The 15,466-nt window shown below is 38.9% G+C and overlaps 1 protein-coding gene across 1 annotated transcript in view; it reads right to left on the bottom strand.

Annotated features, from left to right (window-relative positions):
• The window catches only part of DNAH5 (dynein axonemal heavy chain 5), a 210,324-nt gene that overhangs the window by 48,227 nt on the left and 146,631 nt on the right, over positions 1-15,466 (bottom strand). Inside the window, exons 56-61 of the mRNA XM_033111135.1 lie at positions 13,729-13,960; positions 12,450-12,564; positions 12,014-12,190; positions 9,292-9,495; positions 5,381-5,560; positions 1,906-2,043 (exon numbers count right to left, since the gene is read on the bottom strand). Coding sequence (XP_032967026.1) covers positions 1,906-2,043; positions 5,381-5,560; positions 9,292-9,495; positions 12,014-12,190; positions 12,450-12,564; positions 13,729-13,960 — 1,046 coding nt within the window. The remainder of the gene's footprint in view (positions 1-1,905; positions 2,044-5,380; positions 5,561-9,291; positions 9,496-12,013; positions 12,191-12,449; positions 12,565-13,728; positions 13,961-15,466) is intronic.

The following is a 15,466-nucleotide window of genomic DNA, read 5'->3' on the forward strand; positions in this document are numbered from 1 at the left end:
GACTCCAGGCCCTTCCCCTGCCTTCGGGGGTCCGTAAGCCCCCTGCACGCCCAGGGAGCCCGATGGAGGGACACGGAGCAACAAAATCACTGAAGGTCAAGTTCACTTCAGTATGTGGATGGCAGGTGGGCTTACAGCCAGACTTAGGGTTTTTAATTTAAAAAACTTGACATTTGTTGAAACTCGAGTTTTAAAGTCAGAGCCATACCTTTCCAGTAGTAGTTCTTGTGTGGTCCCATGACTATTTACCTAACAAAAAGCAGATACTCGAAAACAAAAAAGCTTATTGAATGAGCTAAGGCAAAAACGTTACAACTGAAACATAATAAAATGAGGCTGTGAAATATTTTACTATATTCAGTAGTGCTGCCTGATGGAAGTGAGCGTCCAGGAGATAAAAATGAACATGCCTTATGTGATACAGAATTGCACACCTGAAATCTATGTAATTTTACTAACAATTGTCACCCCAATAAATTAAAAATAAATTTAAAAAAAAAATGAACATGCCTTTCTCGCAGTTTCTGAAGTACTCTTTCAAACTGCAATGTCAATTTTCTCTTTTATTATAAGGGAATTCCATAGGGCATAAGTAACCAACCCAAATAGGTGCTATAATTACCTCCTTGAAACTTCCAAAATGTCTTATTTTGCTCTCAGGGGACTTATCTTTAAGACAAAATATCATACATTCTGCACATGTTGAAAGTGAAATATTCACTAAATCCCCTCATTGGGACTCCTATCAGGGAACAGACTAGGAGAGCGGGAATCTCCATCCAGCCAAGAGACAGCTGAGAAGAGTCAGGGATAAATGCCATAAAATCATCAAGGAAAGAACAGCGTGAATCTAGCTCTTATTTACCAAGGATAGTATTTATCAGAGGCAAATAAAGATTTTGTGGGGCCAGAAGCTTACATAATCTAGAGACCACTTTAAGAAAACCATTGAAGTATTTTTATAAATACAAAATACCAAATAGAACATGTAGTTAGAATAAGGGGGCAGGGGGGAATCACGACAAAGTCCTGGTGACTTGGAAACTCAGGTGGTTTTCCTCTGAGACCTCTAGGTGTTTCATCTGAATGCTTACACACACAGACTTGCCAACTGTAACCTGGTGTGCCATCCCCAGAGAACTCCCAGTCACCCCAGCACTCAAGGGGATCTGTGCAAGTGAGGGGTCATGAAACTTGAGCTACATTAGGACTGGGTTGGATCTGCCAGAAGGGAGGAGGCCCCAGTGGAGCCAGAATTAGTATAAATAAAGAGTTTGTTGCCCAGTGTATGCAAAACACGAACCCAGATTCTGAAAGGTGCCAACACTGCAAAATACGCATAGGCTGAGAAGGCTGTGGATGGTCACGGTCATTGGGATACAGCCATGTGGCCAGTCCTGTCGGTCCAGCCGAGAGGCCTCAGTAGACATCAGAAGACCAAGGTCTAGTCCAGCCCTAGGACCCCTGCCTACGACCAAGAGCCTTTCTCTTGTCCTCTATGCGCCTCAGTTCCTTTCTCTAAAATGAGAATAAAATAAAATTATCTACCTACCTACAAAGATTGTTTCAAAGATTAAATAAGTGGGGGGGGGGCATGATTTGAAAAACAATAAAAAATGCTACAGAAGATGCTGTTATCACCATTAATAAGGAAACTCAGAATGTTCCAGAACTGACTCCTATCTTGGCTGAATATCCTGACCCTGCACCAAAGGTCCTTGGTGTCTGTTAGAAACAAACTCTGGGGCTTTGTGAGGGATCATGTGCTATCTCTGTGTTATGTATACATTAAATGAATCCTGGCTGAAAAACCAATCCCTTGGAGCGAGACAGTAGAAAAGGAATGAAAGTTTCACCAGAGCCACGCAGGTATGTGACGGTCCCTCCCGCACAAAGGACAGTTACCTGCTTTTCACTCATGGCCTGTTCGTACTCAGCCTGTACCACATCAAGTTCTGCCTGCTTGGCGTCCAGCTCCGCCTGGGCCTTCTGCAGGTCCTGCATGGCCACCACGTGGCGATTCTCCTGCACCACCAAGTTGGCCTGCATGGGACACACACGGTGACAGGATGGGCAGCAAACCCAACCTGCAGCATTCCAGAGTCTGAAAAAACTCAACAGTGTCTCCTGGTTGCACCTTTTCTTTGTTCTATCGCTAGGGTCTTTTCAAATTGCAGTAAGTCAAGACCATATCTTCATGTGAACTTGATAAATTTGTTTACAAGCAGAAAATCAGAATTCATGACAATAGAAGTCAGCCATTTTTTTTCCCTACAGTGCCTGGTAGTAAATATTTTAGGCTGTGGGGGCTAAGGGGAACAATTGAGACTATTGTTTAGGTACTTATTTTAAAATGTAGAAACTATTCTTATTTCATGAGCCATACAAGTGTGGGTAATGGGTTTGACCTGGCCTGTGGGCCATAGTTTGCCAATTCCTAGATCAGAACATTGTAATATTAAGAGTTGTAGAAAAATAAAAATCCTTTATATTTAAAACCATTTGCCTCGCAGGACTGATCACTGTTGATGAAAATGTTAAAACAGGACAAAGGATGGAACATAACTATTCACTGAATATGAATACAGGTTTTATGGGTAGTCACGGTCTTGATGTTGTTCCTATAATTTTTATATATTGTTGCCTCCCAGAAAATAACTGATACCTTGAGCTGTGACCAATCAAAAATATTTGTTTAAGGACGTTACCAAATTAGACACAATAGACATCATCAAAAGTAGTATTAGCAAAAGATGAAGTATAGAAAATAGCCCATGCTTACAGGAATTTAGAGTCTTGAAAATATTTTGGAAATCAAGTTTCTCCTTTTTAAGTCTTTAAAATGTTATAACTGACATTAATGGGAAGATCCACTACTAAACCCATATTCTTTCTGAAGTGTTTGAGAAGACAAGATTACCATCCCCAAATTCTTTTAGCAAATGATTCCTATCTGAAAACTTCAGGCCCCCAAATTTTGGCAGACTAATTCTTTAAGGAAAAGTCTGAGTTCCATAACTGACTAACACACATGACTGGCAAAAGCATGGCTTAAAAGTTATAGTTTCTAAAGAGACGGACTCTTGAAACACTTTTTTCTCAGCTCTTCTCTAAGCTGCATCTGTTGCCATGGGTTAAACATGGAAGACTAGCAAGGTCATAGTGCGAACTTACTAAGGTCAAACTATCACAGCCCCCAATACCTTGAATATTTTCTAAGGCTTTACTCAAAAAAATTTTTTTAATGAAGCTCTCAAAAATTGCTAACCAAAGAGTATAGAATGTTTCAAATCCAATTGGTCACTTTAGGAGCTGGTTACTTAAACTCTGAGTCTCAGTTTCTCCATTGAGATATTGAAAAACTACCTCCTAGGATTTGTGTGTGTGTGTGTGTGTGTATGAAGATTAAATGAGAAGACATATGTAAAAATCCAAATCTGAGAACTGGCATATAACAAGAGTTCAGTATATAATAGATGTTATTTTTACTAGTTATGTTCAATATTTAAGGCTTTACTGTTGTAATGTTCTGTTTATATGAACTGATATTTACTGGTTTTCATAGAGTTTTCAAGGAGAGATCGCCTTATGATGACCTTGAATAGAATCTAAATTGCTGTTGTTATAATTAATACTTGTAATTAATACTTCTTCACTACTAGAAAACACTTGGCTCAGCTATTGTGAAATGAAAGGGCACTGCCCCTGTGTATCTCCGTTATTAATCAGCAGAGGTTCCAACTGGAATGTACTGAGTGTCCTTAATCTCTCCTCACTTAGGAAGCAGGAATGTGTGAGTGGAGCCCCTCCAGGAATAAGTGAAGTTAGAGGCCTCGGACTATATTTCTTAACATATTAAGCAGAGTTGTCCAGTGGTAACTTGCTCTCCCTTCTTCTACTTCTCTCTGTGCAGTGAAGATGTAGGATCTACGTGACTTCGTATATTGTTCTGACTGCCATTAGGAGGCACCTGACAAAATGAATGCATCCAGGGGCTGGATGATCCTAAGAATATAGGAGGGCATTCCCAGAACAGACTTCTCAAAAAAAGAAGTGCAGGTTCCAGGAGCAGGTACAAGGTTCCCTTTTCTGACGGTGCTCTCTTCACTTCTGACTGTAGGGTCTAGATTGTCCTGGGTCTGGATGGAGGCTGAAATGTACTAAATACAGGCAGGAGGCTTCATCAGTCTTATGTAAGCCTTGTTCAGAATGCCCACTACTTCCTATGGATCTCAGCTCATTTTTTAAAAAATAACTACAACAAAATAAAAACTATCCATCATGATTTCAACTTACTCACTGGAAAATGTCTAAAGGAAGACCTGTACTTTTCATTGGACGTGGTGATTGTAATTCAGTCAATATCACGATGGCCATTTTTGAGCCACACTGGAGCCTTCAATGGTCCCAGATTCATAATGTCAGCCAGCACGACATCAATTCTTTGCTCTTAAAGTCTCTGAGCCAAATGAGACTCTTTTCTTTTAAGGTTGCCCTAGGACCTCAAGGGCCTCCAGGACTGAATAAATGGTCCTGGGATGGTGATAATTAGAAAATAAAATGGGACTAGCAATTCTATCCCTATCTTCTTTCTAGTCTGGATCATTTTTATCATGATTATTACATCCCTTTGTAAGTAGTTTATAAGTGTGAGTGAATTTTAGTTGATGGTTGAGAGAGGTCAGACTCATACAAAAGCAAAGAAATCAACCAAGCCATGAGGTATGATTTTTGAGACATCAGTATCCTATTTTATTTTCAAAACGTGTACTTGCCTCTCCATCTACTGAAGACTGAAGTGGGGGGAAGTGGCGGGCGGGGGGGGGGGGAACAGGTACAAAGGAAGCTGAGAAATGCAATTACTCAAAAGGAAACATAGGCATATTCTCAAATCACATTAAATAACAAAGACATGGTATTCAGTTTTTTCCCTGAGGGACAAAGAAGAGAACAGGAAATACTATGTCATGCCTTGCCACAAAGCTCCAAAGTCTGTGTGTGGACCCTTCCTAATTCACAGGATTCCCTGGCACGAGATCTCAGATGTTACCAGGAGATTCTGGGCTATATATAGTTTTCTGTGTTTCCTTTTTTTTTTTCCAAGTTGAGATTGTGTAGGAAAAATGCCCAGAAGCCCACATGGACTTACTATCCTTGTAGAGGGTCCATGCTTAAAGGCTCACACAATTCTGACTAGAGTAGGATTACAGAGAAGAAAGAAACATCTTGTACTTGGCCTTTCTAGCACTTGCTGCCCCGGTGGACTTGTATACAATAACACCAAAGGCTGAAAGCTCCTGTGCTGTGTGAAAAGACCAGACCAGCTGACCTAGCGACCCCTTGCAGGTACACACCACGCAGTTCTACCTAGGAGGCTTACCTTCAGAGGCAACACCTCTCTGTTTATAGAAAAGAAGGAAGCCATGGCTTTGGTCCAGGAACAAAGACCGGCTACATTCCCACACACGCGTTTAGCAGTTTCGATGTTGTAGTCTGCCATTTCAAAGTAAGGATTCAAAAATTCTATCACTTCTTCGTTGATTGTATCTTTGGGGAATTGCTATGGAAAAGAAGTAAAATTAAGTCAAAATACTTCTTCCCATGAAGTCATGTTCAAATTATGCTCACAATGCCATTGAAAGCGTTGAACAATCAAAATGAACGAATGAGTTCATATTTTGTCAGTATTTCAGGATATTAGGCAAAAGTCCTGACGGTGAAAGCAGACTAAGGAAGGACAGCGAAGAAATCCGCGTATGCTTCATCTTCTGTGGACAAGAGATACCAACCCTAAATAAATTTTCTGGAATCAAGGAAAAAGGAAATTGTTTTAATGATGAAACACTAATACAGTTATGAGAATTTCCAAAGCAATAGAATTTTCATGTCTTTAATCCTACCTAGGTGAATTACAAACCATAAAATCAACAATGGAAAACAAATATACATGGGTATATTCGGCCTCAGGACATATATATTTAGCATTTAGCAGCAACTAAATGCTTAATACATTCAGACAGAGGTTCTATTAAACTTGCCTGAAATGTGAAGATAATAACTTGCACATTAGACCTTGAGGGTGATGAATTAATTTTTAATCATAGAACCATCAAGAATATGACAGAACTGTTAACTTCTGGAGGGATGAGAATTTTTAAATAGTAGCAGTAAAGGATTTAAAAAATGCTTCCTTGCATCAAAAGAAAATACTGGGCAAACAATAACAATGGAACTTTTAAAAGTGGTGTTTGATCATCTAAAAGAGGATGATTAAATGTTTTCCAAACAGAAAATATTTAACACTTAAATAATTCAGTGAAACAAGCTTTCACAGGACATACATACTGTAGGGTAGAACACAACTCTTTCAGGCCTGTATTAATCCAAGATTCTTTAATGAGACTTGGAAAAGAGTGAAGTCAGATGAAAAATCAGAATATCTGGGAGCAACAGAAATGTGGTGGTGACAAAAGGCAAATAGCAAGGGCGCTTCCAAGATAGATACCTGTTCTGCCACAAGATATGCAATGCAAGGAGCCCAGAGTCACTTGCCAGTATGCTATTCGAAGTCCAGTTCCACTGTCTCATTTTTCTGGGAAAACTTTTTGAGTCTCCCCTGTCACCACTACCATTTCGACTCACACAGAGTTAATCACCATCTCCTCTTCAATCAAATATCATGTTATTCCTTCACAGTGACACTTACATCATGGAGTCTCATATTTTAATGTTCTGGGACAAGTCTGTGTGGCCACTGGTTTCATAAGCTACTTACTGTCAGGGATGCTGTAAGATACTCTCACCACAGGAGCCACGGGGCAATGCTGAACTGAAAACTGAAGGTAAGATGGTGCTAAAGTTAATGCTTGGGAAATGGATGTGGGTTGGGTATTCCTAATTAGTTGTTGCTAGGTCTAAATATGAAGGATGAAACAATGAAACTTCTAGAAGTAAACACAGAAGCATTTATTCTGCCTTAGAGATGGGCAAAGATTTCCTAAGCAGAGCACAGAAAGCACTATTAAGGAAAATACTGAAAAATTGGATTAAACTTATGAATGTCTGCTTATCAAAAGACACCATTAAAGAAATGAACAACCAAGGTAGAAAGTGGGAGGAGATAGTTGCAAATGTGTAAATGATAAATTACTCATATTTCATATCAAAAGAAAAACCTACACATGAAAAATTTAAATGGACAAGAGACCTAAACAGGCACTTAACAACAGAATTCCCAAGAGGCTCATAAACCAATAAAAAAATTTTCAGCATCATTAGTCACCAGGGAAATGATGCAAATTAAACCTACAATAATAAGACTCTACTACAAACCCATCAGAATATCTCAAAGCAGAAAATGGTGAAGATGTGGAACAACTTAAACACTATTGCTGAGTATGTAAACTTGATAGAACTCTTTTTGAAAACTCTTTAGCACAATCTACCTCAGCTGATTAAATATAGAACCTCAGACCCAGAAATTGCACTCCTAAACATAAATGCCAATATGCCCACCAAATGAGCTGTACACCAATATCCATAGTAACATTATTAATAATAACCAAACACTAGCAACAGTCCAAAAATTCATCAATGGTGCAATGGACAAACAAACTGAAGCGTAGCACAGTGTTCGCACTGATGCTGGCTCATAAGAGCGCATGAGAAACGATGGCTACATTTTCAGGCATTCTGCAAACTGTTTTGAAACACAGCCTTTATTAAAAATCATGTAACTTACAATTAAATAAATGTTATTTAAATCAAAAGTAACGAAGAGTCAAATAACTTATACTTCTTTTACTACATTTTACTATCTATGTTTTTGAGGTCGTTTACATCTATCGTCCCTACATGGTAGAAATCCTACATAACGACATGCTTTTATGCACCTCTTCCCCAGTACTCATTCAGCAGCGTCATTTTTGGAGCTTGAAATTGGTCACTGTGGGATAGCCACACCATGGAAATTGGCAATCACTACAAATCAGAGCTTCTTTTTTCTGTTTTCCCCCAGAGAAGCAATTGTTAAACATTTACTATGTACTGCTGCATATTTCTATACTGAAAAGCTATATATAGCAATGAAAAAAAGAAGAAAATACTGTCCTGTGCAACAGTAAGAATGTCACAGACATGTTAAAGAGGTCGAATCAGAAGTGTTCATCTGATATGATTTCATATATATAAATTTCAAAGGTATAAAGGTCAGAATAATCAGTTATTTTAGGGGAAGTTATTGACTGGGATGTCAGAGATTTCTGGGATCTTAAAATAAAAACCTTGACTTTAATGTTTATTAATAGGTATATACACACGTAAATATTTATCAAGCTATATACTTAAAATATGTGCATTTTATTATATGTAAATTCGATCTCATAACAAAAATTATGCAAATTAATACTCAAAAATTACTATTGAGACTCGAAATATATAAGTATATATTTGTATTTCTATGTATGCAATATATGCAAATCTGTATTATCTCCTTACAATGATTTTTTTTAACTCTGATTGAAATATGTCACTGATGATGCTTTCGTAATCCTAAGATTTGTCAGGAAAACCTCTAAAGCTTATAATGTCTTATATTTGAAAGAGAAAATTCTACTCTGAAAAAAATACTACAAAATGTGTGTTTAGAATATTACTCAGCCTTAAAAAAGCATGAAATCCTGCCATTATATCAACATGGATGGACCTGGAGGACATTACGCTAAGTGAAATAAGCCAGGCACAGAAAGACAAATACCGTATGATCTCACTTATATGTGGAATCTAATATAGTCCAACCCATAGAAGCAGAGAGTAGAATGGTGGTTGCCAGGGACTGGGGGGAGGGAAAAATGGGAAGATGTTAGTCAAGGGATACAAAGCAGCAGTTATGTATAATGAGTAAGTTCTGGGGACCTTATTACAGCAATGTGAACGTAGTTAACAATACTGAATTGTATACTTGAAATTTGCTAAGAGGATAGATCTTAAGTGTTCTCATCACAAAGAAGAGAAACAAAAGAAAATGGCTACTTTGTGAGATGATGGATATTTTAATCAGCTTGATTATGGTGATTATTTCACAATATATACATATATCAAAACATCAAGTTGTACACTTTAAATACATACAACTGTTATTTGTCAATTATACCCCAAGGAAGATGAAAAAAATTTAGTAAGTAAAAATAGGTATGTCGAGTAAATTCTTTTTAAAAACGGATGCTATTAAACGACTCAGATACTTGAATAAAGCCTGGTCTCCTCTCAGCCCATCATTATTGAACTACCAACCTGTAAATTCTGTAAAAAGTTCCCTGCAGTCATCAGTTTTAAAGATTCCTGCCAGGAAGGAATTGTACAGCTTTTTTCCAGGTCAATTTTCACTGCATTGACTTTCCTCTGAAATAGCAGCAGCACACAATCCATGATTCTCATGATGAGGTGGGGAGGTCGGCCCAGTGTCCGGACCGTAGCGATGTCCGAAGGCTTGATGGTCTGAGGGGGAAAGGAGGTTATTATCCAATCTCCGATGACAAAGTGCAGACAAACCTTTCATCTCTAAGTGCTATTATTTCAACAGAGGAAAACAAGCATTTTTAAGTTAGATGTGGTCATGGAGGCTAGATGCATATGTAATCTCAAAGAAACCCAGGTCCCAAAAAATTCAAATGTTTACAATTCAATCTGACAACGAGGAGAGAAATGTTGGTGAGCCAATAAAGAGTTGTGACTTCCCTAAAACTGTATAGACCACTTAGTGTCAGAAATAAGAAGAGTGTATTCTGAAAGAAAAAGAATAGTCAGCACTTATATAGATACAGGGATTCTCAATCAAGAAAACTCCAGTATTTGCAGTGCTTTTTGACTCATTAGCTATGTAGGTCAGGAATCTGCCTCTCTCTTTCTTAAGCAACTCTGACTTGTCACAGTGGACTGACACCAGTGGGTAGCCTCAGGGCTGACAGATTGAATAATTAGAGGTTTCTTAGCTGGGAACTGACCTTTAAATGATAGAACTTGGGCAATAAGAATTTCACTAAGCTCTTAGAAAAGTTCTGTTCCATTTCTAGTATCTAGATTCTTATAGAGTAAATTATTTAACAGCACAGACAGCCTTTGTGGTTGATAATAAGTGTTCTAGCTCTTAAACTCTTTATGGAATAAGTATTGGGAAAATATTAAATATAAGAATCTGATATGGTCCCATTTCGAGGACAAGTAGTGCACATTCATTCCTTCCAGATCTTTAAAACCTTCCATCTTTTTTGCATTCGTACCCCTCTTGCCAAAAGAAGATACCCAATGACCTTCTCATCAAAGCTGACAATCTTTTCTCCAAGGATTGAGAAAAATAAGAAAACCACTGAATTTGATAATTAGGAATGTAACTACATACTTCGAAAGGTTTGTTTCAATAGACTAGTAGTATTTGTGAAAGATAGACAGCTGGAAGTGGAGAAGAATTTGTGGTAAAAAATTAGAAATGGCAGATAGACCTTAATTTGAGATGCATGGCTGTAAAGGAAAGGAAAGAAATATAATAGCAGCCAATGGAGAAGGTAGGGTCAAATTAAAGTTATATAAGGTATAGGAGCTAAACATGATTATTTTACTTTAGCTGTAGAAAGGGGAATGTAGCATTGAGATAGGAATTTGTCATATTGATTTATATAACCTGATACCAAAATGTTAGAGTTGGACGTACCTAGAATTTTCTTAGTATACACTGGTGGTACCATATTTCAAGATTTCAAAAGCCCCCAAAGAGGCAATAAGATGGAGTCAGAACCAATGAAAGAAATGAAACACCTCTCGTTTAACCCCATCACCCACACATCCCTGCACTGATGATGACATAATGCAGAACATTTTCGTGGTAGAGAGCACTGAATGAGGAGGGTACTGAAAAATACTTTATAATACGAAATGAGATGCTAAGCCTTTTAAATCTTGGGAAAACGTAAGTCTTTAAGCAAAACTTGAGATGCCATATGTTCTCTTTCTATAATGCCATTAGGTATCATAAGTTCAGTAAAGATTTAGACGTTTCTTTACACTATCATTGCCTTCTCTCGGGTGATCAGTGATGCCAATGCACCTAAAAAGGGTGGAGGGGTGGATGAGGATAGGGTCTTGAAGAGATATCTGCTCCCTCATGTTCACTGCTGCATTCCTCACAATAGCCAAGACATGGATGCAACCTGAATGTCCACCGATGGATGAACGAATAGAGGAAATGTTATATATATATACAGAGGATGCCAAAAATATGTATACACATTTTAAGAAAGGAAAAAACTATTTAGATTTTAATACTCAATATATACTGATAACAAAAGATGAATACAAGTCACGTTTGACTTCTGCAATTACAAGAGGTGCTCAAAGTGGTTCCCATCAGCGTCCAGACACTTTGGATTACGGCGAGCTACTGCTTGAGCAACATTGACCACCTCTTAAAATGTGTATACATTTTTTTGGCACCCCCAGTATATAGTTCAGCCTTAAAAGAAAAAGAAAGAAATCCTGCCATTTATGACAACATGGGTAGACCGAGAGTGAAATAAGCCTGCTCAAGCTCTGACATTAATGAGCTACGTTAGATCAGTAGTTCTTATTTGGATGATTCACAGATGCACTCAGAGAACAGTGTGTCTTACCATCCCACCCCAAGTTCTTCAAGGGATGAGTGAGGAAATGTTACTTTAGAAATTTTAGGTGAACTTCCTAATGCCACAGAGCTTGGTGACAGAGCAGAAATGAGAACTCAGGATTCCTGGCCACCATAGTATGATACTACCCATCAATCATGAGTGAGGAAATGAGATGGGAGGTAGCACATGCAAAATCTCTAAGCAGCTAGTAATATCTCCAAACACAAATATGACTTGAAGTCGTTCCCGTGGAGAGAGCCGTGGTCTGAAGCGGTAGAACATTTCCCATCGTTACTCATCGTTTCTCAGTTCTCCTTCTCGGACCTAAGCCGGACATCCATTCTCTCACACAGATTTACCTGCAGGGCTGCTTCCGCCTCTTCTAAAGCTGGTTTAGCTGCTTCCAGCTTCTCTTCAGCAATGACTTTATCTTTAGAGATGCTGTCTACAATGGCTTGTGCTTTGTCCTTCACCTTCTGTACCTCGGCCTTGACTTTTTCAGCAGCCTGTGCCTTCATTGTCACTTCCTTTAAGACCTAATCCAATAGGAAACAACAGGAAAAAATACCTTGTCAAAAATTATCAAAGATCCAGCTGAAAAGCCATGTGTTGCTTTGATTTGTTGATTTTGTCCACTTACACAATTTTCATATATAGAGTTAAGAGTATTATATCCTAATGGAAATACATAACTTATATTCTCCTGGTTATAACTTACTGATTATGTATACATCATTAACATGTATGAACTGGGAAGTCAGAGTGAATGGGGTACACGTGTCAGTGTCCACTCACCATGTCGGCTTTATCATTGGCCACTTGTAACTCCTTTTCTTTCACTTCCAGTTCTTTGCTCAGGGCAGCGACAGACTCCGAAGCTTCTTTCAACTTTTTCAATCCAGTATTCATTCTGGGATTGAAAATCCAAGGGAGCAATATTAAAGTTTGGGGTACTTGGCCACATTTTCCAAGTACTGGTCTACTAATATGGAGAGTAATGGCCATATTTGAAGAATGAGTATATATATATACAAGTAGCAAATACAACAGGGCTTTAACAAAAGGGTATAGGTCCAGGCTTGATTCCAGACTGAAGATATGTGTGTGTTCTCCATTGACAGCGTGTGGGAAGAGAAAACCTGCTAAAATACTCTGTGTGACATGAGGAACAACAGAGGGTCTGGAATCTGTATGGTGCAGGAACCACGCTTACTGAAGTTCACCTAAATGCCAAGAGATTTAAAATGCTTGAAGCTTTATCACAGAGGAAGGAAAATTGATAACTTCCATTGTTCAGAAGAGACCAATGAGGTTTAAAAAAGAAAGTTTGGAGATCAAGAAAGATTTGGGAATGTAGCCATCTGAACAACACTATAAAAGGATTAGCTGCCTGCCTGAACCAGAAATGATGCGTCTTAAAGACTGGAGCCCTCGGAGTCATTTAGTCCAATCACCTACCCAGGTGTCCGTTATGTAACAGGCCTCACTGATTCTGGCCATATTCAGGCAGAAGACACAAGCATCAGAAAACAGCAGGGCAGAGGGTGACACTTAGAGCAAATATCAGTGGGAGTAGGGTATTCACTATGCAATGAACACGAGCATGAGACAGACTCTCTATCCTAGACACTCAGAAGGGGTGGGGAGGGAGGGGGTGAGAGGAGTGAGGAGGGATGTCTGGAATCTCAGCTTCCTTCCAGGTCTATGATGTCTATCAATATTATACAAAGTGGTAGGCCACAGAAAAACACAGCAATGTTTTATCCTATTGGGCAAGAATAAAGGCCCTAGAAACCATGGACTAACCCTTTGCACAGGCTTAAGAGGAGGGTTTCCCAATCTCAGCACTACTGGTGCTATTTGGGGCTGGGTACTTCTTTGCTATGGGGGCCGTCATGTGCACTGTAGGATGCTTGGCAGCTTCCCTGGTCTCTCCTCCTTTGATGCCAGTGGCACCTCTCCACCCTCCCCCACTACCCGAGTTATAATACACAAAATGTTCACTGGGAGCAAATCTGTCCCCAGATGAGAGCCACTGCTTTATAATAACTTTATATTTGACCTTCACACATACCTGTTGGCCAGAGTTTGCACTTCCACACGCTTCTCTCCATATATGAACTTATAGCCCTGAATAAAGGAGAGATATGACTTGGGAGTCACGTGGGTAGAACGTCGAAATCTCTGGAAATAATCAAAACACTTCTCAGCTACCCCATCCTGGAAGGAGCCCATGCACTGGACCACTTCTTTCTTGGTTTCCAAATTGCAGTCAATATCATAGGAAGAGAGGAAGTGTTCAGATACTAGAAAGAATAAAGATGACAGCATCTGAAATATGAATGTGAATTACCATTGTAAAGGTTAATTGGCCATTTTTAAAAGACTTAGACATTTCTTATGACTGCCTACCATTTTTTTAGTCCTCCCTAGGCAGATATATGTCAGTATTTTTGGTCCCAGGCCTACGATATCAACAATTTTATTTTCCCTTTTATGAAAAAAACTATAACAGACTTTAAGCCTATCATCATTCTTTGTGTTCTAACGGAAAGAAGTCTCTTCTACACAGCTGCAGGTTCTGGTCAGCAGCCGGCCTGTTTTATGCTTTACATGAGGACAAAAGTGGCACAAATAACTCAGAAACCAGTGCCTACCTGGTATTCATACCGCGTTTCCCCGAAAATAAGACCGGATCTTACATTAATTTTTGCTCCAAAAGATGCATTAAGGCTTATGTTCAGAGGATGTCATCCTGAAAAATCATGCTAGGGCTTATTTCCAGTTAGGTCTTTTCCCAGTTAGGTCTTATTTATTTTTTCCAGTTAGGTCTTATTTTGGGGGAAACATGGTATGTAACAATCCCATTTATTTATTTTTTTCACTCAGAATCTGTCATACCCATAATTCTCCCAGGCTCTGACTGCACTTGGCATGTGGAATGTTCATCACTAAATTTATTTATGCCTGGGCCACCTTGTTCATAAACACAGAAGCTGGTCATTTGCAGTCCATTCTAATTTATAGTATCCTTTAAAAATGTTTGGGTAAAAAAATCTCCTGTTGGAAACCTTTATCTTCCCACCAGTGCCAAACACAGGACCAAGTCTAAGACAGCATTTCCTATCATAAGAATAGGCCACAGGGGCGGCCGGATGGCTCCGTTGGTTAGACCGTGAGCTCTGAACAACAGCGTTGCCGGTTTGATTCCCACATGGGATGGTGGGCTGCAGCTCCCGAAACTAAGATTGAAAATGGCAACTGGACTTGGAGCTGAGCTGTGCACTCTATGACTAGATTGAAGGACAACAACTTGAAGCCGATGGGCCCTGGAGAAACACACTGTTCCCAACATACCCCAATTTAAAAAAAAAAAAAAGTCTGCTTTAAAAAAAAAGAATAGGCCACAAAGTCAGAGCAGCTAATCAATCACCACACACTTAGTCTGATACACAATACACATGCACCATTGCAATTGTGCCATGGAGTGAAAGAGGAGTATAACCCTTGGTCTCTACCCGGAGGAATGCAAAAGGATTTTGCATAAGGCAGTTAAATATTATCACAATCATTTTTATGAATGTTAGGAAAAAATAGCCTACAGATTTGCTTAGAAAGTACTTAAAATAGTGAATAATGTACATCAGAGTTGCAAACAGAAATATGGCCAATAAAAAGGGAAGGAAGGAAAAGGAATCAAGGGACAAAATCTATTAGGTGATAGTTGTCAAGGAAATAAAAAATGGTATCTTTTCACCATTAGTAATTGATCATTAAACTAAGTTCTCAATGCAGTAATTGTGGGGCAGTAT

Source organism: Rhinolophus ferrumequinum, chromosome 7 (genome assembly GCF_004115265.2).
Source record: "Rhinolophus ferrumequinum isolate MPI-CBG mRhiFer1 chromosome 7, mRhiFer1_v1.p, whole genome shotgun sequence".
Lineage (NCBI taxonomy): Eukaryota > Metazoa > Chordata > Mammalia > Chiroptera > Rhinolophidae > Rhinolophus > Rhinolophus ferrumequinum.